This window comes from Parus major, chromosome 8 (genome assembly GCF_001522545.3).
Source record: "Parus major isolate Abel chromosome 8, Parus_major1.1, whole genome shotgun sequence".
Classification (NCBI taxonomy): Eukaryota; Metazoa; Chordata; class Aves; order Passeriformes; family Paridae; genus Parus; species Parus major.
Genome location: NC_031777.1, coordinates 988,748 through 1,011,524, shown reverse-complemented (window position 1 = coordinate 1,011,524; position 22,777 = coordinate 988,748). Strand labels below are relative to the sequence as shown.

The window sequence follows — 22,777 nt, the reverse complement described above, 5'->3', positions numbered from 1 at the left end:
GGAAGAGGTGTTGACATCTTTAACCTGTTGTTTCAATGTCAAATGTTGACATTTTGGCAAACCTAAATGGCTTTTCTTCTGATAGTCTTCAACATCCCTCTCAGAGATTACTGCTCAGCTTCCAGCAAGGCATGCTTGTGATGTGTTTGGTGATTTAAAAGTCTGTAAAAGCCAGCTGTCCTCCCTCAGAAGCTTTGTGAGAGTACCCCATCCATTCCAAAACAAACATCTTGATAAGAGCATGTGCATTTAATCATACAAAACTGCTTAGAAACTGTACAAATATAAATGAACTCCTACAGTGAGATGTTTAAGTTCAGTACATAAGTATGATGCTCAGAAGCCATTGCAGCTGTTTCTCTTGGATTTTGCAGTATTTTTATAGTGAAGGCAATCTGATGTTTAAGTTTCTGAATTGGATAAAACATCTCAGCCCTTGCCTTTCCCAGCCTTCCATCTGAACCTGTCAAATCCCAGGAAGATCAATACCTGGCTGTGAACACCAGTGAAGTATTTGGTCAGGTAGTAACAGCTGTGTCTTACAGATCATGGCTAAAAGGACACACAGACTGGTTTTCAGAAGATTTTGAGTATCTTTCAAGCTCTAATTTGGGTGATTTATGTAAATCAGGGACAAATGAAATAGTTAATTTATCCCATAAAGTACCCTGATCCTTTACAGCAAGGTCTGCCTTGTGCTTTGTTCATCGAGTCACTTGAGGTTTTGTGATCTCTTCTTTTTGAAGGAGGGAGTTATAAGAAGTCTGCCTTTTCTTTTTCTTCAGCTGCAAACAATTTGTAGAGAACTCCAAAAAAAGCATAAACATGAGCTTTTTGCTCTAGCTGTTACTAGTTTATAGTAAAGTAATCAGTAGGTTTCTTCAGTCAAACAGTTGTACAAGAGAATCATTTTAACTGAATTACAAAAGCTTATGGTGATAAACCACATGTAACAGAATCCTGAACTTAATGTACCAGGAAATGAGGGATGGAGATGAACCTACAGTTTATGGGGTGGTGTTCATGTGGTTAAAGCATTGTCTGCATGGTCAGCACATAAACCACCTTTGCCCAAGCTCTTCTAAGGGCACCAGAGCTGATGCAGTGGTTTGGGTTTAATGCTAGAGAAAAATCTCTTTTTGTGCTGTGAGTTTGCAAAGTAAGAAAGTTAACAGTAGTCTTGATCCATCTCCTTTCATAAGGAATTTCATTGCTGAAACCCTGAAAAAATTGCATCCAGACTTTGCAGGAAATTTAATAGAATCCTCTTCCTTAGGCAGTAATGCATCCTTTAAAAAGCATGGAGCCATTTAATTACTTCATTAGAAGGCCTTTGTGATTAAAGCAGCCTTGTGTGCTTGCCTTGTTTTACTCAGTTTGCCTTTTGGAATCCAGTGCAAATGTGCAGCTTGGAGTTGTGGGAAGCACCATTTATCTTGTATTTCACCAGTTTAACAAGTAAAGGAAGTGAATAAATGGGAAGAAAAGAGTTCTCTATTTTCTTCATAAATTACAAAAATAAATCACTGTGCACATTGTCCTCCCTCACCCCATTATGGTTTAGCTTGTTCTGGTTTTTTACCAGAATGAGCTCATCCTTTTAAGGAGGATTCTTTGTCATTTGTCAGTATCTCAATGCTCTGATTGCTTTTTTAGAGGCATTGCCACAGACCTGAGGAGCAAATTGAGTGTTCACTTTTTTAATAGCTGATCGTCCTACTGGTTGGATGCAATTAAATAAGCATTATATTGTTTGTGTCTTCAAAATCATGATGGGTTGGCAAGTCCAGACACTCAATAACAGTTCTGCTGCTGATTTGTCCTTCAGTTTTTGTGGTGTTTGGTTCTATAAAGATGATGGAGGTTTTCCTGGGCTTCAGGGATGCAAAACTTGAGACACATAAAAACTTTGCTCAGATCATTTGTATCTACAACTGCAGGAATCACTGCCTACAGCCAGCCCTGAAAGGACCTTGTTTGCTGAGCACACCAAGGGCCATGTAACTGTGACAAATAAACTTCAAGGAAAGCCTCTGAGTAGACTGGAAACCTCAGGCCTTTTCTTCCTTGAAGTCATTGCCTATTGCAGACATCAGAAGGTGGTAGCCTGCACCATCCAGAGAATCTGAGTCTTGGGACTTTCAGAGACAAAACTTGGAAGAAAGAAAATTGTTTTGCAAATTGCAACCATCCCTTTGTGTTCTTTTTAATCTGGAGTGCCTTTCTTGTCACAGCAAGAAATTTCTGTATTTATTGAAAGCTACAGGAAGCTTTCAGCTAAGGTATTTTACTTTTTAAGCAGACTGAAAGTGCCTGCAGGTGGCTGAAGCATCTTGGGTGACAAATGATAATTGGTTGCACCACCACAGTCCAGTTTTACAGTGCCCAGGCAATACATTGCTCTGTATGTTCTTGCCTCACAGATTGTATTTTGACTTTCCTCCAGATGTACATTTTGAGGTCATGAGGCAATTGTAATCTTCTAAGAATCCTCCTGACCTCAGTAACAATTCTGCAATAAGGATTGCTAGAGATGACTTGTAAGAAAAAACGGTGTGAAATTCTAATCTTCTGTTGCTTGGTGAACTCCTCCTGTAGAAAGGCCAACATCTGTCCAAGAAATTAAAACTGAATTTAGGTAAGGGAGATATTTTAATGGAATTGTTTTTCTTCACAGGAGTCTGTAACAGACTACACTACACCTTCTTCTCATCCTAACACAGTGGCTACTAGCAGTACAAAAATGGAGGAGACTTTGGTGACGAACGTAAGTCCATTGCAGTGATCGTCTTGACTTTGAAGACAAGAAAATATTTTCACACTTCTTTTAAAGCACCAAATAGTGCCTTCAGTGAACAAGTCCACAGGGTTCCTTTCATGTGAACTAGCTGGGCTTTTTCCAGTAATCTTACTCTGAAGGACATTTGGTTTGATGAGCACCTGCTCTGGAATTCTTCAGGTATTTTCTTGTCTTTTGAACAATCACAGTGAGCTAAAGAGCACAGAAAATGGAGATGTTTATAGGGACAATTCTAAAAAAAGCAAAGATAGGCATAATGAGGGAGCGTGTTCTTGGCAGCAGTTGGGACTTGAGCCTGGTACCAGCAGCAAAGCTCTGCAGGCTGAGTTTGAAGAAAGGCTCTTACAAACAAAGGAGTTTTGGAACCGTAGCCTGAAATCACAGCAACTGCATGCAGAGGGAGCAGCTGAATGGTTGTGAGAGCAGACAACAGGCTTCCAGGTGTTCAGTTGCTATGGAGATGAGATGTTTGCAGCCCTCAAAGGCAGTGCAGTGATCCTGACCCGTGTGAACGTGGCACAGTGATTGAGAGCACCAGCTGGGTCGTGACTCGAAGCAAAACCAAGTTTGTCTTGAGCGTGCTGGGGCATCAGGGAGCTTGGATCTTGTGATTCTTGTTGTTTGAGTAACAGAATTAGCTCAGGGTTGAGTCACTTGTTGATGGGGGAAGGAACTTGTTGATGGGGGAAGGAAGAATCATACAGTAGGATCTCAGTTTTTTTATGAAGATGTCTTGTGAATTCCATCAAAAAATGCTTTTCAGCTTACTGCAGCACCGTTTTGAAGCAGTACTGATTGAACTTCTTACTCTTCTGCTGGCTTTTCTGGTAGTGTTGTGGTTTTTGACTTTGGTGGTTAGAGTGGAAGACTGAATTCTTTTGTGTTAATGATGTCCAATCCTTGTGGATGTTGGAGTTGAATTTCTAACACAGCAATTAGGGGTTCCTGGCCACAAAGGATCTGTGTCATCCCCTGCTTCAGAGCTTCAGGATCTGTCTTTTGGATTAGCCTTATCTCATCCAGTGAAAGTCCATTAGCTATGCTATGAGTAGAGAAAGGAATAGTTAGGAGTGACAGACTGGACACTGCAGTATTTTTTATTCATTTCCTTTAAAACTTCTAGGAAATCCATTGGAGTTTTCATAGGCAAAGATAGCAATAGCATTATGTCAGGTTTATTTCCCCAAGTACCACATCATTCATCTTTTGAAAGAGAAAATAACTGAATTCAATTATTGGATGGCAAATCTGTTACAGTTTGTTTCATGGTCCTGTGATTTTGCAGCTCTACAAAAGCTTCCTCTTTTCAGAAACTGCATCTCAGAACTCAAGGTCACAAAGCCCAGTGTACTGTATTGGTACAAAAAGGGACAAACCTGGATTTGGGAAGAATTTTTGCATATCAGTAAACTGAAATGGTACTTGAAATTAAATCCCCAAACAACAGACAATTGGTGTTTGTTTATGCAGAGGACATGGACACCTTAAAACCTTAATCTTCAGCCTCTTAGAGGGATGAGAAGCATCTTGGCACCTGCTGAGTGGCCTTTCCTTGCCTACCAAATTTTCACCTTATTTTATCACTCTCCCTGCCAAATGCTCAAGCCTTGAAGAAATTGTAGCTCACTTGATAAAGCTTGAGCTTTGCTTTCTGGGGCTTTTCTAGTAGACTTAGTTAGAATGTGATGTGTGTTGCCTGCCTTTCAGGTGCCCCTGCCCCACACCCTTCCCCTCCCTAGGAGGGAGACTTTACAGCAGAGCTCCAGCCTAACTCCAGTTTCTCCCGCTACCGTCGACCTCACCCTCAAGGTATGTACCACATCCCTCTAAGGGTCGTTTTCTTGCATGCAGGGGAAAAAAGTTATTGGAGAACTTGCTGGTGAACCTTTTTTTAGAGCCTTCCTTTGTTTCCTCTGCTGAACTGCTTTTGCATATAAATGGATGGCTGAAACACGAGACTCTATCGAAGGATGCATTTAAACCATAAATTTCTAACCCCGTTTTGCATTAACACTTGGCATCTCAACCAATCTTGGCTCCCACTGCCCTGAAAAACCAAGATCCCAGAGTTCTAGCATTGGACCACAGTGCTCATGGCAAACCATCAGAATCTGACTGAGGTTTTTTGAGTGTTCAGCTTAAAATAAGTTGCCTGGTTTGGTGTAAAGGCTTGGAGGATTTGCTTGATAAAGCCAAGCTTGATTTCTTCTTAGTGCTAAGACTTTGGTGCAGTGCTGATGTGGTCTGGAGTTGGATGGCTGAAGTTTCAGATAGTGACATGTAGATGGTGTGTAGGTGTCTCTGAAAGGCAGTCAGATCAGCGAGTCAGAACGTGTTTTGTTGTGTTGTAAATGTTCTGTTTCCTGCTTTCCAGTGCAGAGAATATTCTGAGTGCTCTTCTTCCATTTGTTGGATTTTGGACTGTGTGCATTGTCTAACTCACTAACACAGAGTTGGGCTCTAGCTTTGCTACTGTATTTTTAGAAGTTGTTGGGTTTTTTCTTCTTTTGGTGTCCCAGATCTGCTTTGTGATTGTGACTGGGCCAGTAGAAGTGTTGTTGCTGCTTCTGGTATTAAGGAATAGTGGTGTCTTAAACCTTAGTTTGTCTAAGTTTTTAAAAGAAGAAATGAAACTTGAGATTGGATGCAGAACTAATGCTTTGGAGGAAGTTGCTTGTCAATCCCAGTGAGACTTGTCTCACTGACGTGGTTTGAGAGCTGCTTGCTTGTGTTCTCTACGGATGAGAAATACTCATTTTCTCTTGTTGAGTCTCTGCTTTTCTTTTGTTAACACTTTATTCCCTAAAAATACATAACACCTCTTTCAAGCAGTAGACCTGCAGAAGTGGGGAGAGCACTGTGGAGGGACAAGCAGTTTAAAAATCACCTGGTTTTCTGCTGCATTCTTGTGTAATGAGTTATCCTAATGTGACTTTCTGGCGTCTGAAAGTGTTGTTCTGAAATAATCTCTGACAGTTTGGCAGCTGGAGATGGAATCCTGTGTCATACAGGTAGGGCTGTTACCTCAAAGTGTGGGACACTGCCCAGTTACAGAGCAAACTGTGGTGTCTGTCTCATTCATCCTGCATTTCTTTTCCTGCTCTTGTGGTGTCGGTGATTTCTCAGGGATGATAGATTTTGGATGTGTGGTAACAAAATAGGGGCAAAGTTCCATGTTTTGAGGCTACCTTGAAGAACCCTCTGATGGAAATCTGGATGGAAAGCTATTTGGAAACAGCTTTGTCCCTGATTTCTTTATTCCAACCAATGGAGCTCTACCTCCTTTTCAGAAATGCAGAAGGCAGGAGGCTTGTTCTGAAGCACACACTGAGACTGTCACTGTCACAGCAGGCCTTCTGGTCCAGGCACAGCTCTGTTCTTTGTCATCCTCTTCAATAGAACCCTTCCATCTTTCAAAAGATCCTTTTGGAGCAGGAGAGAGGAAAGAATTTCCTTCATTTTCTTAAAAGAACAAAATGTCCAGGTTCTGCCCGCATAAAGGATTAATCCTCGCACCTCCTCTTCCCTCCATCCCCTGTCACAGAAACCTCTCTGTGGAGAGACTTGTGGGGAGCTTGGCCACAATTTCTCCCACTGCTTGGCATCATTCTTTGATGGAGGTATAAGGTGCTCCTATGGGAAGCCTTGTTGAGATCTTGTTTCCTTGGAGTAACTTTGTTAAAGAGGCTTTTACTCAGTCATCCTCTTAAGGACTCTGTTCACAGGGCTGTTGTAGGTAAGGAGCTGAGCAGAAGAAAGTCCAAAGCAATCTCAAACTGAGCTGCTTGGCCTTCTTCATGTCCAAGGTTTCATCTAAAATTCCTCTGCAGGCATCTGGTCCAGAATCTGATATATTTGGACTTTCTTTCTCTAACCAGTGAGACTTTGGTGTATTTATTTAAGGAAAGACACATTGGGGTTTGTCTCCAGTGGAGGTTTTGGGTAATATGGGCAGGGCTGTTACTGCAGTGTGAAGGCCCCAGTGGGTCAGTGCTGAAAAGAAGCCTCAAGCAGCCATGACCTCCTTGTGCCCTCCTTTTCCCCCTAACTCAGCAGTGGAACTTCAGCACTGTCCTGTCTCAGTTCAGAGCTTCTTATTCCTCTGTATCTGGTCTGTAGATGGTGCTGCACAGGCATTCCTAGAGTATCAATCTCTCTTGCATCTTTTTTTTCTAGCTCATCAAAGTTAGAGGTGGCTAAGAAGCTTTCCAAAAGCAAAGATGTTTTCCAAAAGAAAACTTCAGGGCTCTGTCACGTGCCCTAGATGTGACAAAACAGTGTGTAGCTTTTGTTAGCAATAGTTTCTCCAAGACATCCTGAAACCCAGTGAACATAGAACCTTCTATACCTTCTCTAGTCTGATAGTCACAGGTACTTACTTTCAATGCCACTGCAATACACATAAGCAAAATAAAATTTCCAGCACATTAGTGATGAATGAAGTTTGCATTGTCTGTAAGAATCAGAACCAGTTTAGAGGAAAATGTTGTGGAAAGGAAACAGAATGATTGCTGGGGAAGATGATCTCAAAAATGAAGATAGGTGACTTGCCCCCAGAGGACTTAAAGTGTAACTTAAGTTTTCCCTCCTCACCTTTTATTCTCTTCAGGAATCCAGAACCTAATTTTCCACTTGGGTGTGTATTGATCACCTGTGACCCACTTCTTTTGATAATTGTTCTGCTTTTTTATCACTTCTGATATATAGACAAATCTAGACCAATAACCTAAGCCATGTTTGATCTGTGCAGAGTGCCTAACTCATGTAAAGCAGGGCAGGTTGACAAATGTGGCTTTGAGAGACTGCAGGTCCCAGCTAGGGGGGCTCTCTTGGGCAGGCAGAGATGTGTGGTGAGTATATATTTACCCCTTAATATCCACCACTAAAGAGAGCACCTGGCCTCCAGAAACCTACAGTGAGCAACTTCAGCTCTGCTAGCAAAACTTGTGTTTCCACTGGAGACAGCTGAAGGTTGTGCAGAAGTCCATGGTACATGTTTGAGCTTTTAAATTAGTGAGTGTAGTCTAAACATTAATGTTTCCTGTTCACTGAACCCTCAGAAGTCTCTCAATTTAGATTTCGCATTGCGTGTCTAATGTAGCAAGAATTAGATTTTATTGGCTGCAGTAAAACAATGGTTGTTTCCACTTCTGGTGGAAGGTAACTGTGTCTATAATATTTAAAGTTTCATCTCCCTTGCTGTGCAAGACATAAGCTCATAATTATAGAAATAGAGGAGCATGGAGCATTTTCAGTTTTAACATAAAGCAGCGTACACAAGCTTTGTCAGCTTGTGGTTGCTTCTTGAGCAGCAATTGCTTTGGAAATCTAAACTTGACTGCTGTCATGTTCACTGAAGTGTGCAGCAGGTATCTTTGGTGGTCACTCAAGGTGGATGATTGACCAAGAAATCAAGGGGCTGCCTCATTTGAATGGCCCAAGTAACTTGGAAGTAAAGGACTTGATGGAAATAATTAGCGGGGGGTTTTCCCTTTCTTTTGCTCACTGTGTCTTTGCTCTTCATGTCAAACAAAACCAAGCCAAATTAGTGTGAGTGAATTCTCTTTTGAGCATTGGATGGTATGATGATGAACTGTGCACATGTGCAGTTGGAACAGATGAGCAGCTCCAACTTCAGGCTGTTTGCTTTTTGCATGAACAGAGTTGCACGATTACAGCGACTTCCAAAAGAGGCTCGCATGAAGCCCAAATTGCCTTTTGACTAAAAAAAAAACCTATTAAAAGAGGAAGGAGGACTGCTTGAAACTTCCTAATAGATGAGGAAATTTTTTTTTTCTTTTAAATAGATGGAGTCTGCACGCAAAGCATGGGAGAATTCCCCAAACATGGGGGAGAAGAGTTCACCGGTGACCTCAGCAGCGTCTCCCATTGCTGGTGGCAGCAGCAGCAGCAGCAACACTGGGCCAAGCAGTGGCACTTACAGCTCTTTCTCAAGTGCATCCATGCCTCCTATTCCTGTGGCCTCAGTTACCCCCACAACATCCCTCTCAGGTACCAGATGGCCAGGCTCTGTAGTGTTGTGTTGTTCCTTGCTTATGTTTTTCGAGGGATTGGATTCCCTTTGGAATTGTTTAATGGAAAGTTAACGAAAGGCTCGTGCTAGAAATGGAATGTCAGGTCTGAGCAGCAGTTTCCCAAATAACCTGTTAACTGACTTCACCTGTTTCACTTCATTCAGCTGAAAATAGTACTAAAATGTCTCTCTGCCTAAGCTACTTGCATGGGCTTGAAAGAGGAGGTAAACTTCTCTTGTCTGCCTTACTGGTTTCATTTTGTTCAGCCAAATGGAGGCAAGCACACAGATTTTGTGGAAGAGGATAATTCTGATGTCCAGCTAAGTTTTACTTCCATTTGTGCTCTTGCTTTTTAAGTTAAAGCTTCAAAAACTCACACCAAAACCTGTTTGCAAAAGGCAGAGCAAATGCCCAGCTGCCCTTTCTTGGCAGCAAACAAAAGATGCTGTATCTGGTTAAATCTTCATGCCTTGGAATATTAAAATACATCTCCATGAGAGGCACAGCCACTGTGGGTTGCAGTGTTTTGTTGTACAGCTGACCAAGCTGCCTCCTTCAGTACTCCTGTGTGCTCCTGTGCCCAAGAGGGGAGATGTGTCAGGGCTGCAGCACTTCCCACAGTGAACTCAGCAGAACTGGCTCCATGTTTTTCTTGTGCTGGTGGAAGCAGCTGCATTAGGTTTCAGTTTTCTTTGCCAGTTGTGGCTGTGCTTACAGAGCTGTCCCAAAACTTTGACCTCTGAATGATGAGACTTTGATGCATCCTTTGTGTCTCTCCTCCTAGGAGCTGGAACATACACAACCTCTTCGCTGAGTACAAAGACTGCAAGCACCTCAGACCCTCCTAATATCTGCAAAGTGAAACCCCAGCAGCTGCAGACAAGCAGCCTGGCTTCTGCCAGCCACTTCTCCCAGCTGAGCTGCATGCCATCCCTCATTGCCCAGCAGCAGCAAAGTCCCCAGGTCTATGTGTCCCAGTCTGCAGCAGGTAATGGTGTTTGTGGCTCAGAAGCCACACATCTGCTTTTTTTTTTTTAAATTTTGAAGCTGGGGAGTTGAATTTGGTTCTGGTTTTTCTCTGCAGTAAAGACAGGATGATTAAGAGTGTTCTGTACTCAGAGACTCACTAGTTGTCTTACTCTAAATCTGCAGTGCTTTATCAGGAAGTACAAAGTTAGTGCTGTGATGAAGAAAGTAAGATTGAGTCTCCTAATGTACCATTTTTCTGTTGCAGAACTGTAAATTGCTATTTAAGACCAGGAGTGATTTAGTTTTAATTTCTTTCTTAAAATGCTGTAGTAGTTGAGAGTTGTGACATTTTTTTCTTCAAGGGAAATCCTACATCTAGTTAACAATCTAGTTAAATTCCATGACAGTATAACAAGTTCTTAACCTTCCTTCACCCAAATGCCTTTTTTGGCCAGAATCTTGTTCATCCTCCAAAATTGTCTGGGTTTAATGATACCTGTGCAAGAGTGATAGATTCTGGGGGTGAATTGGAAAAAATACCAGAGCTTTTGAAGCACCCAGCTCTCCAGTGCTGCTCCTTCTCCCAGGCTCTCTGGTAGCTGTTACAGTGGGAAGCACTGACAGTAGCTGCATCTTTAACTCTTGATGAAAACCTTTCTAGCAGGGAGGTGGTGGGAATCAGGTACTAATTTGTATTGCTCTTCCTGAGGTACTACAGCTCAAATCCCAGCATTTTATATGGACACAAGTCACCTCTTCAATACCCAGCATGCACGTTTGGCACCACCTTCTCTGGCCCAACAGCAAGGCTTTCAGCCAGGGCTTTCTCAGGTATTTGGGGATTCCTAATTCTCTTTTTTTCCCCCCCTCCCTATCCATATTGCCTTTAAAGTTCTGCTAATCATCTGTTGGGGGCAGGGGAGAGTGAGACTAAAGACTGCAGAAAATGAGGCCATGCCAGCCCTTGCTGTCTGTTCTGGTGCATGCAGGCAGTGTTTGATTGTGGGCCATGAAAGTTGAGAGAATAAGTTTCCACTCACAAATATATGGGAAAGTTCATGTTCCTGGGATTTGTTTCTATGGCCATGTGAGTGCAGGCTTACTTCAACTGATGTCCTACAGAATTATATGCAGTCTAAAGCTGTTGTTTTATATGCAGATCTGAATATTTCACTCAGTTTCTACTGATCGGTTGTGAGGAAAAGTATAAAATGCAATTAGAAAGTAATTTTCATGAGGGCAGCAATACTAACTCTGCATGCAGCCTTGGGATTTGACATTCTTATTTACTTTTCATAATGCTACACAAATCCTGGCACACATTCAGCTGTAGCTTTTCTAACTTAATGTTTTTTATGCAGCCTGCTTCAGTTCAGCAGATCCCCATCCCCATCTATGCACCTCTGCAAGGACAGCATCAAGCTCAGCTGAGTTTAGGAGCAGCACCAGCTGTTTCACAAGCCCAAGAGTTGTTTAATTCCTCCTTACAACCTTACAGGTAGGTAGCAGATGCAAATTTCTTTGGGGTTTTAGTGTCAGAATTACTGAATTTGGTTCCCTGCAAACTTGTTTTGTGCTCCATAGCTGCCTCATCTTCCTGTCTTCCCCAAAACCCCTTCTGTCTGAGAACTCTGTATGCAGATTGTCTGCCTTGTACAGATGTGGTTGTGAAATTGGGGGTTAAAAAACAATGTGTGATAGTTACATCTTCATGAACCAGGGCTAAAGAGCTGAAGGCATCAGTCTGTCATACTAAGAGGACAGAAAGTGTCTGTCCTTTTAGTTCAGCAATTTGTTCTTCCTAATCAAACCAACACTGGAGTCTTGAAACACTGTGAAGTTGCAGTTTGAACTGGTAGGTGGTAGAAAACCTCATTGCAGATGTGTGAGGGGCTGCATGGTATGTTCTAGAATGTTTTCTGTTGGCTGCAGAAGGAAACAGCAAGTAAGAGCAGTATCTGCAGTGGCACTGGCAGCCAGCCAGACCTTCCACTGACAGCCTTTCAAAGCTTCCTTGCATTTCCTATCAAAACTGCTTCACAGCAGCATAATTCTGACAAAGGTTGTTAGTTCCACTTTGAGAAAGCTGCTTTGGAGTTTAATTAGAGGGTTTTGCATGGGCTGTAGTTAAACCTGCTTGTTGCAGTGTTAAAGGCTGAGGCCACAGAAGGTTTAATTAACTGCATTTGTATCCTGACTTTGTAGCTTGGCTGACTTTGTGGGACCAAATTTTGCTTGTCCTGCTACAGCTGACAAAAGCTGTTGCAAACAGTTGGCTAATTGCAGAAACACAATCAGGCTGGCATGTGGTGCAGATTAAATAAATCTGATCACACACAAACATGGCATTAAAGGAGTTGTAGCAGTGTGAGTGCTTCTCCCACATAGAAATTGTGCAGAGGAGGATAAGCTTGGAGATGTACAGGTTGCTGGTTTAAAGCATTTCAAGCAAAAGTTAAAAGTGAGCTAAAAAAAAAACAATTTGTGAAGGGAATTAAGGGAATTTTGACTCCATTGAAGCCAGTCCTCTGCATGCAATCTGGAAGAGTTTTTCCAGTGCTCAGAGGATGGCTGTACCAGTGTTTTGCAGTGAAGAAAGGGTTTGCAGAGCAAAGCTCACCCAGGTGTGGGCACAAGCAAACCCCACCACACCAGCAGAGGAACAGGAGCAGTGCTGTGCTCAGACACAGCCAGCAGCAGGTGAAGGAAAAGGTGTTTCCACATCAAAACCACTCTCCTCTGAGCTCAAAAGAGGAGAGGAGCATTTCTCTAAAAACTCTTGATTCTTCAGGCTGAAGGTGGCTACTCACCAAGTTCCTACTGGCAATGTTCAGATAAATTCTTCTGATGGACCAAACCTGTCTGTGGTGCTTTGCTGGCTTGGGTCTTCTTTAAACAAACTGCACCTGCTCCATGCTGCTGACAAAGGAATTGAATATCTGGTTACAGTTAAAGGCTGTGAGGTCTTTTGAAACCAAAACATTCATTTGGAAGCTACCATGGTCAGCATCCAGTGATTTAAGCTGGATTAGAAGTTGGACTGTGGAGCTCTGTGGAGTCAAGAGAACACAGCAGTTCAGTTAATGACTACTCACACTTGCTTTCCCATCCTGCCTTGTAGCACAGGAGCCAAGAACTGGCAGCTTTTCTGTGTTACAGTTAAGTTATCCAAGAATTATTGCATGAACATGTAAAGCTAATTGTGATTGAAGATGTTAGTAAGAAGCCTCATCATTTGTTCCTGTGGCCTTTAGTAGCAGCTGTTATTTTGTTGTGTGCAGTGTAAATTGAAAAAAATCTGCCTTTCTTGGGTGAAAATGTGTTCAATAGAGCTAGGCATCCTAATTCTGTTTATAAATAAAAGCTGTGCTCTTCATTTTTGGTGGCTCATTGTTGAGCTCTATCAGAATTTTTATGAAGGCCACTTGAATCTCTTGCAGATCCCAGCAGGCTTTTATGCAGAGTGGTTTGTCTCAGCCATCACCAGTGGTTCTGTCTGGCACAGCCTTACACAACTTCCCAGCAGTGCAACACCAGGAGCTGGCTAAGGCACAGTCCAGCCTGGCATTCCAGCAGACTTCCAACACCCAGCCTATCCCTATCCTGTACGAGCATCAGCTGGGGCAGGCTTCAGGGCTGGGAGGATCTCAGCTGATTGACACACACATCCTGCAGGTAGGAAATGCAAACTTTCTGCACTGGGCTGACACAGGAAATCAAGTCTGGCCCAACTTGGGTGGCAGGAAGCTTCAGACTCTTGGAGGAGAGTGTTCTTTTAATTTAATTAATGTAGATTAGCTTAATCTCTGAATTGAGGCTTGTTCCCCAAATTACAGGGCTCCTTGTGCTTCTGTCATTAATTAGAGCTTCAGGTTTTAATTTCTCTTAATTGTGATAAAGGGCTGTTCCAGCACCTGCATAATGAGAGTTTATCACAAAGTGAAACCTTCCCACTTGTCAGCTTCCCGTGCTGGGGTTTCTCCTGCACTGGTTGATGCACCACAGAAATAATGCTCCTAAATGCTCCTGACAGGATGGTGTCTCCTGCTTTTCCTAGGCCAGAGCTACACTCACTCAGGCTTCAAATCTCTACTCTGGGCAAGTTCAGCAGCCTGGCCAGAGCAATTTCTACAACACTGCACAGTCTCCCAGTGCTCTCCAGCAGGTAAACTATGGCATGGTAAATTTCCCACATTGTATTCTTCCTAAAAGCATGTGGTGCTTGCTGGTGTCTGTGGGGTGGGAATAGGGAGAAGGGCTGAGACAACCTTTAATTCTTCCAGAATAAAAATGGAATGTTAATAGTGAAGGAGGGCTGCAGCAGCACAAATTGAATGGCTCAGAAGTTGGATGGCCTGCAGTTCATGTTGATCATTTATCCCTGGCATCCTTCTCTTGAATAGTTCATCTTTCAGTATGGATAATTATTTAATTGGCACAGTGCTGTTGCTAATTGATTGAGGCACATGATGCCTTTATGGAAGCAGCTATCAGGAGTGGTGGAGAGAGACAGGGGCAAACTCCAGCTGCTTAGTGCAGCCTAATTGTTAATACCAGTTCCCACTGAGCTGGAACCCAGGAGTGCTCACAGAAAATAACTGAGAAGTCAGCAGATAACTCCACTGATTTGAAGGTTTTTTCATTCTTTTGTGAAAGTACTGCTAAATTGCTCTGTGCAAGCATTCTGACATATTTGCAGGATACTGTCTACTGGTTTCCATCTTCTGGTTTAGTTTTTTTTGTTGAAATGGCTTATAAGAAAAAGCTTGTGATGGATTGAGTTACTATAATAGCCTACCTCATCTGCAGGAAAAGTTGCCAAGACAGATCTAGAAAAGTTGTGAGAGATTGGAAATGGAGCACAGTTTTAAGGACCTTTTAGAGGAGTTGGTACTTTCAATGTGTTCAGTTCTGGCTGTTTCTCTGATTTTAATCTGTTTTACCCTTCAGAGCAGAATCCTAGTAAACCTTTCACATTTGGGATTCTCAGGTCATTCCCCTTGTCACACTCAGAATTGAACTTTGCAGGTAGTGGATTGTCAGACCATGCAGTAACTCCTGCCAGTCAGGGCACTGCTGTTGTATTTCCATGTTTATCACTGCCACTCTCTGCTGTTTTCAGCCCACAGCACTCATGGTAAACACAAGCAGGGGACAGGCTGTGTATTTTTGGCATTGTTTTTAAGCTCAAACTGCTGGCTGTTGGAGCTCCTGGAAAGTAAAATCTATTTTTTATCTGTGTCCTTTGATGGCTAGAATTATTTGAAATAAACAAATAAGCCAGTCCTGTCCTGTACCTCACCCACAAACTGATTATTTTGTTCTGCTTTTGTTTTCTGAGTTGAGTTGAATTAAATTTCCCTGTCACACAGTGAAATCATGTTGAATGATGTTGGAGGTAGGAGATCTCATGCTTTTCTGAGAAGCAAAGACCCAAATGCCATTAGAACTGATTATAAAGGAAAACTGAGCAATAAATTTATTTATTTGCTTGCAGCTCTCTGGTTAAATAAATGAACTCATTAAGCCATTTGCTTGGGATAAAGCTGAAATAGAGCTAGTAACAAAAGTGACATCATGGCCTTTGTGTCTCTGTTACTGGTGATTTTGTGCTCTCTCTGCAGGTGACAGTACCTTTGCCAGGATCACAGATTTCCCTGCCCAACTTTGGATCCACAGCACAGCCACTGATTGCCCTGCCCCAATCCCTACAGCCACCACTACAGCACACCCCACCACAAGCCCAGGCTCAAAACCTGAGCAGACCTGCCCAAGTGACCCAGCCTTTCAGAGGATTGATCCCAGCAGGAACTCAGCACAGCATGATTGCTGCAACTGGAAAGGTAACAACACTGCCCCAGCTCCACACAGAAATGAATGTGAAGCACTTTGCTGGTTTTATATAACCAGCACAACAACTCAGGTTGACTTCTTGCAGCTTAAAAATCTGCCTCAGCTTTAGAAGATGAAAAAGCCAGTCAGGGTTAATGCCTTAGTGACTGGGTCTGTGCATTTAGCTGAGGTTCTGTAGCTAACTTGGTGCTGGTCCATTTGCAGTGCAGGAATGCCTGGTTTGACAGTGACAGCATGGACTAGTAGGGGATTTTGTGTAGAAACCATGTGGAAAACAGTACTGAGGTGTTGGTAGAGCAGCAGGGGAGCAACACAACTCTGTCAGGGCTGGTGGCAGATTCTGGGCCTGCTTGAGTTTGTTGCTTTGCTCTGGACTCAAACCAGAGCAAGTTGTTTGGGTTCAAGGGTTTCCAGTGCAAAAAGGGGAGTTCAGGGGCTTCAGTGGATTCTGTATCAGCCTTGACCTTAAGCCAGAATTAAATACTGCTGTTACTGTTGGGGGTCTGCCTTTCTGAAAAGCACAGCATGGTGCATATTAAGAATATAGCATTGTAAGCAAGACAGGATCTTTCTGTAAGGAAAAAAGACAAGGCTGGTCTTGAAGCTGAGGAAAACTGAGTGACAGGTCCAGTAATGAAACAACACTAAACTACTGTAAGAAACTTAAATATCATGGGGGGAATTCTCTCCTCTCCTTTATGTGAAGCTGCTAAGGTAATTGCTAATGAGGGGATGTGTGGAGCTGGCTTCCAATCACAAGGTCTCTTGTCTTAGATGGAATCCCAGCTTTACAGGCACCGGGGATTTTCGGATAGTGTGCAGCACTCGGGAGTTGCAGTCCGCTTCCAGGTGAGCAGTGGGTGACACCCTGCACATGGACACAGCTCACTGGCACAACAGCAAGGTCCTCCCACCTCAGGGACTGATCTACCCCTGCACCTGCAATCCCTGCAGCTTCTGGCCTAGATTTTAGGGTGTTTTTGAATATAAAATAACCCCACGGTCCCGGTGATTTACAGCTGCCGTAAGAAAAAATCTCGGGGGTTAATTCCACGTCTTGGACAGTAAGTGGCAACCAGAATTTCAGACCAGCTAGATGAAGTTTACATCTCCTCACCCACAGAGTGTGCACAATGATTTTTTCAGCTTTCCAGCTTCCTGGGATCTGGCTAAATCTTTCCAGCTTTGCAGTTGTTAGGAGCCTGTTCTGCAAGCAGCAGCGTGTTTCTTGCTGCAGTTGTCACTGGAAAATGATTGCTCATTTCAGCAAAAAATGAGGGAAGAGCTGCAGTGGGATGCTGGCCTTAGATGACTTTCCTGCCCTGCTCTAAGATTCCTCTCACGTTCCTGCTAAAGAAAGTCAACTTAAAACAGCTCTCTCTCTCACTTTTAAGTGATTGATTGTTGCTGTTACACTTCATGGCCATGTGTGGAAATACACTTTCCAAAGATCAGTTTATTCTGTTCAGTGCATCTGCAAAACAGCATTCAAGAGTCATTGCTCCAGTTAGTCTGGAGATGATTTTGCATGAATGACAGCTCCATTTTTGCTGTGCTTTGGGTTTGTTTATTTTTACAGACCTGGACTATTTGGTGGTATTCTTCTTCTCAGCGTTTTTCAGGATTATTTTTAAATATTTTCACGTGGTACTTGAGATGGGAGCCTTGAATAAGGAGATCTCAACTCCAAAACATATCTTTTTTTTTTTTTTTAGGGCCAAATAGATGAAATGACTCTCAAACCCCCAGTCATTATGCAGGAGGAGCAAGTTAGAAAGCCAATATACCATTGCTTCAAGTGCCAGATAGGGCAGGAAAATTGTACACAGAGGTGCTTGTGGTGCTGGGCCTGTCCTAATTATAAGAGGCTGTTCTGCAGTCAGGCTTTCATCTCCACTTAAGTGACCTCTTTTCATTGAGGTAAGCTAACAGCTGCTTAGCAAATGTAATTTTTTTCATTAGAATTAACATGTCCAATTGTTGTGTTTTTCAGATATCAGAAATGGACCTGAAGGCCTTTGGAGGTGGCATTGATGTTAAACCTGGAACCCCACCAGTTACTGGCAGGAGTACTACCCCAACCTCCAGTCCCTTCCGGTAAATCCCCCTTAAGCTCAAAATTCCTTAAAACCAGAGCTAGAAAATGTACCAAGTCATGCATGAGCAGCTTTTTCTGGGAGGTATGAGGTGAGGGGCCACTGATACACGAGACAGTGCTTAATCTGAGCTCATGAGCAACATTCCAATAGGTCATCACATCTGCTGTAGTTAAACAGAAGGAAATAGCTGTGAAATAAAAGGTGAAAAGCACTTTTTTGGGTAAATGAAACTAAAGGAGAAGTGGCAGGAAGATGAGGTTTGGGATGAAACTGCAACAGAGTTTATCTGAATTGTGGTGTTGGAAGTGAAAAAACACTTAAAGGCTTAGACATCACTTGTGGCAACAGTTTTGTTAGAGGAGTAAGTGTTGCTGCAAGGTCTGTAAGATGTTCACAAGTGAAATTAGTAAACAAAAGACTCCTTTAAGCTTACAAAACCCTGGTGTGTGGAGCTGAGCTGCTGTCCCTTCCACTGGTGCCCCTCTGCAAGGCAAGCTCTGTGTCCTAAAGAAGGCTGTTCACTCTTCTTTTTCTGTTCACTCTTTTCTCTCTGAGGGCTGTTTGCTGCCCTTCTCCCAGATAATCACTCAAGCTTCATGTAATTCGTGGTGATTCAACACCTTGGGAGATTCAGTGGAGGGTCACATTCTTAGCCAGATAAAACAGGGAGAGCATTTTCTGTGAATTCTTGAAATCTGTCCAAGTGCATTTTGAAACATTTGACAAGAGGTCAGAGTAGAAGCAGCTGCATGTTCACTGCCTGTTGTGACAAGCTCTGAACTTGCCATGACAGAGCAAAGAGTGGCTGCAGAGGAGCAGGACTGAACATGAGATAGCAGGGATGGAAACTACATCTAACATCACAAACATCACAAATCTAACATCAGTGTTTGTGTCATGAGTACTTGAGGGGAAGAGCTCTTCCATACAGACATGCTCTGGAATCTCTTCATAGCCTAAATATTTCTGATTCTGCTTTCTCTTTGAATTCTGAAGCTCTGAGGGTTTTTTTGTACATAGAAGCTTCTCTACAAAAAAAGTTTCACCTCAGCTTTTCCAGGAGATTCAGTCTTCCTCCCTCTAGTGCTGAATTTCTAGTTAAGTTGTAACTAAGGGCAGAAACATCCTGTGAATGAAAGCAGTTGATTTTAACTGGAGTTCTTTCCTTTAGGGCCAGTTCTACCAGTCCTAACAATCAGTCCAATAAAATGAACAGCATTGTCTACCAGAAGCAGTTCCAGTCAGCAGCTGCAGCTGTGAGAATGACACAGCCCTTTCCTGCACAGTTTGCACCACAGGTAGGTGATGGGTGACTTCCTACAAACAGATTTGTTCCTCTGTATGACCTGGTGGCTCTGACTCGACTGTGTCTCCTCAGGTTTTATCATGGGGAGATACAAAATGGAACCCTTAAAATGAAATGGTGTAAGAAACCCGATTTCAGGATCAAAGCAAAAAAAAAAATTACCTCTCTGATCTTGCTCACAAGCAGTGCTGATTTTGTGGTGTTTAATTTTGAGGTCTGTGCACACTGAGGAATTCAATACAAGCTGTGAATGATGTAGAACAGACGGTGTTGTGGCTTCCCCAGGCAGCTGGAAAGTCCTGCAGAATCCTTTGCTTGGGGAAGGGGAGAAGCTTCGTGTCTCAGAAGGGTCCCAGTGCACATTTGACACAAGACAAAGCAGATTTGCAGCTCTGAGGTATCAAAGGAGCAGTTCAGGTTGGAAAGGATCTCTGAGGTCACCCAGTCCATACAAGGCAGGGCTGGTGGCAGAGGGGTTGATTTGCTTTGGCATTCCAGGGAGCACAGCTTACAAGGGTGGTGCATCTGCTGCAGGTGACTGGAACCAGGCTGCTAGGGAAGTGTAGCCTCTCTAAAAGTGTATCTCAGACAGAAAGGATATTTCTGTCTTCCTTTTAGCATTTGGAGCATTTGACTGCAGGGCTTGAGATTTGACTTCTGGATTGGCACTGGCAGAAACTGCCTCACCTTGCTGGGGCTGCCTTTCACCAGTGACTGCTCCAGTGCCTTGTGAGGATCTTCTCCCTGGTCACAAGCTGGGTTGAAGTTGTTGGTGCTGTTCAGGCACAGCAGCTCTGCAGGGCTGTTTTGCTCTTGCAGTTCAAGCCTGTTTTCTTGACATTCCTTTCATAGCAGAGTAGCAACTTTTTCCCCTTTAAGATAATGCCAACGTGCAATCGAGTTGGCAATTTTCTAATTGAGAAATGTCTCTTTTTGTTGTTTTTCCCCCACTTAGATCCTCTCTCAGCCTAACCTGCTCCCTCCATTGGTAAGAGCCCCATTTACTAACACCTTCCCAGCGCCTGTTCAGAGGCTGCCGGTAGTTCTGCATAGTCAGATGCCGTCTCAGATGAGCACAGGCCTTATGAGCCACCCTCAGTTACCACGTGTGGCCAGAGGTCTTTGTGGATCAGTACCTGGAGCCAGAGGCACTCAGGCCCAGGCTGCGCTGAAGGCTGAACGAGACGTGAAGGTCAGTATGTGAACAGCAGTGCTGTTAGCACAGTTCAGGCTGACAGCTCCCAGGGCAGGGATGTGTCTGCAAGTCAGAAAGTGCCTCTGGACCCCAAGCCAGCAGCCAGGCTCTTAACAGCTGAACACAGAGCTTCTCTAAGCCCTGGTGCTTTTTCATAAGAATTTTAGACTAAAATACTTACAGGGAGCTTCCTGTCTCAAGTGGTCTTGTGGTCAGCAGCTGTGGAGCTGCCACTGCTGTCCAAGGCAGTGTGAGGTGTCAGGAGCCTGGTTATCTTTGAGCAGTGAAGCTGCACACCTGGCTGTTAGCTGTCCTGTCACCCCAGCTCCTCCTGTTCCAGCCAGCCTCATTCCTGGGGCCTCTGGAGAGTCCTTTCCCCGTGGTTTGAAGTGCCTGTGGTGAATTCTCTGTGCTAGAATGGTGCACTCCCCAGGGGAGGGGGCTGCATTTCAGTAGCAGGTGATGACAGTCACCCTAACTTGTTACAGCACTTTGGGACCCTTCAGTTGGAGGTAAACTTTTCTTCCAAGGCTAGACTGCAGTGCAGGGACACTGCTGGACACTGAGCCTGTTTGCTGCAGAAGAGAAGCTGCTTGAGTAGATGGTGCTGAGGGGCTCCTTCATGTGCTGCCATTCCTGGGACGTGTGCACTGAGGTGTCAGAGCAGGAGGGTGTTGTTGTGGCTCTGCATGACTGGGGGAGGACTGATTTCAGTTCCACGTGGTTGGTCCATTTCCTACCACCAGTTTATGCAGCCTGTAGATGCTTTACCAGGTGGTGCTTAACACACTGTGCTGAGTGTGCTCTGTGGATTGAATGTAGCCTGTCAGAGCAAATGCTGACACAGTTCTGGTGATTTAATCTCCTGCAAACACCGCTCAGAGCAGTGAGAGTTACTCTGTCATGCTTGGTTACTGGTGATCAAGTCATCCAGCATTAACCCCAGGGGATGGCTGAAATTTGGACAAAAGGTTTCAGGTGTCCATCTGGCTCCAGTAAACCCAGGCTGTTGCTGCAGTCCTGCACACCAGAGTTCACAGGTTTGTTTTCTGTTCTGTTGCTGCTTGAGTTACTTGGAGCAACTCCACATTGTGAGAGCCAAGGCCTCTTGTTCCAGACTTCTGCTGTTTTGTCTCCCCATTGTTGTGCATGTGTGTCCCAGCCCTGTTTTTTGTAAAAAAACCAGAAAATACTCAGAGAGGTACATGGAGGCTTAATGCCTGTGTTGTAGTTTGGGTTCCTTGTGTTAAGAGACTCCTTTTTTATTTAAAATAAAAAGGTGCTTGACTGCACTGGACTTCATTGTTCAGTTTCTGAATGCTGGAACTCTGCATGGAGTGTGTGCAGTCTGGCAGGAAAGCCGAGTGCTTGCTCTGCAGTGTCTGATCTGCACAGTGTCAAAACTGGAACTGGAATGTGTCAGAGGAGTTCCACAGGTGCAGGTCAGGATTGAGAGGAGGGAAGGCAGGCAGTGTGTGCTGCCTGGGGTGGGAGCCCGCTGGGATGAGGCTCAGTTGTGTCCTGGATCATTCACATCCCCACTGCAGGCTCGGGCTGTGCCTGCAGCCACGGGAGGACGTGGGGTGCTCACACTGCTGCTGAGAGAGGCCCTGGGGGCCCAGGCACGGCCTCTGCTCACCTCTGACCTGTGCTAGGGGAAGCTGCAGCCTGAGCTGCTGCCAGCAGTGGTTGTACTTGCACAGCTCCGCAAGGGCAGAGGAGTACAAAGAGGTGAGGAGATACTTCAGACTGGTGTCCCTGATCCTCTTTTTTGGGAAAGGATTAGGAAGAGCAAGGGAGGCCTGGGCATGATGTTGAACTACTGCTGAGGAGCCAAGCACCCAGATGTGGTGACATGAGGGAAGCAGCAGGATGGACACTGCCTTTCTAGGAAGGTCTGGCCACTGCGGTCAGTCCTTCCCCTTTCATACGGGAAATACTTGTGAAGTCGCTCCAATTCCAATGCCCTCTCTTCAGTAAACTTATTTTCTCCCTCTCTTAAGGCAAAGCAAAGAGCAGAGGTCCTTCAGTCCACCCAGAGATTCTTTTCTGAGCAGCAGCAGCAGCAGCAGAACAAACCCATAGGAGGCAAAGCCCCGAAAGTGGAGGAGAACGGGAACAAACCCAGCGAGGCCATTGCTGACTCTCCAGGAGTCTGCCAGGACAAAGCCGAGGAGAAGCCCACCCCTGCTCCTGCTGCCACACCCAAACCTGTTAGAACTGGACCAATCAAACCTCAGGCAATCAAAACCGAGGAAACAAAATCTTAAGAGGCCGTGTTCTGGTGGAGGGTGGGGGGAAGGGAAGGGTGGGCGAGGTGTCAGCAGCGTCAATTGGTGGCCCGAAGGATGAAGAGCAGCCTGTTCTCCCTGCCGGGCTCTGAGCAGCCCCACGGGGCATAGAAGCCAGCAGCAGCTGGGTGCCAGCTGCTGCTGCTGTGTGTCCCAGCTGCTGCTGCTGCTGTGTGTCCCAGCTGCTGCTGCTGCTGTGTGTCCCAGCTGCTGCTGCTGCTGTGTGTCC

The 22,777-nt window shown here is 44.3% G+C and overlaps 1 protein-coding gene across 18 annotated transcripts in view; it reads left to right on the top strand.

Moving 5' to 3' along the window:
* PRRC2C (proline rich coiled-coil 2C) overlaps positions 1-22,702 on the top strand; it is a 67,393-nt gene extending 44,691 nt beyond the window's left edge. For 4 of the 18 annotated variants that reach the window (XM_015636335.3, XM_015636340.3, XM_015636332.3 and 1 more), the window contains exons 23-35: positions 2,678-2,767; positions 4,508-4,609; positions 8,608-8,812; positions 9,620-9,823; positions 10,514-10,635; positions 11,166-11,302; positions 13,245-13,479; positions 13,862-13,984; positions 15,429-15,647; positions 16,432-16,506; positions 17,651-17,754; positions 18,928-19,054; positions 22,261-22,702. In XM_015636335.3, coding sequence (XP_015491821.1) covers positions 2,678-2,767; positions 4,508-4,609; positions 8,608-8,812; positions 9,620-9,823; positions 10,514-10,635; positions 11,166-11,302; positions 13,245-13,479; positions 13,862-13,984; positions 15,429-15,647; positions 16,432-16,506; positions 17,651-17,754; positions 18,928-19,054; positions 22,261-22,527 — 2,010 coding nt within the window. In that variant the 3' untranslated portion in view covers positions 22,528-22,702. The other 14 variants (XM_033516526.1, XM_015636347.3, XM_015636336.3 and 11 more) reach the window with 13 other exon arrangements.
* Positions 22,703-22,777: the final 75 nt, after the last annotated feature.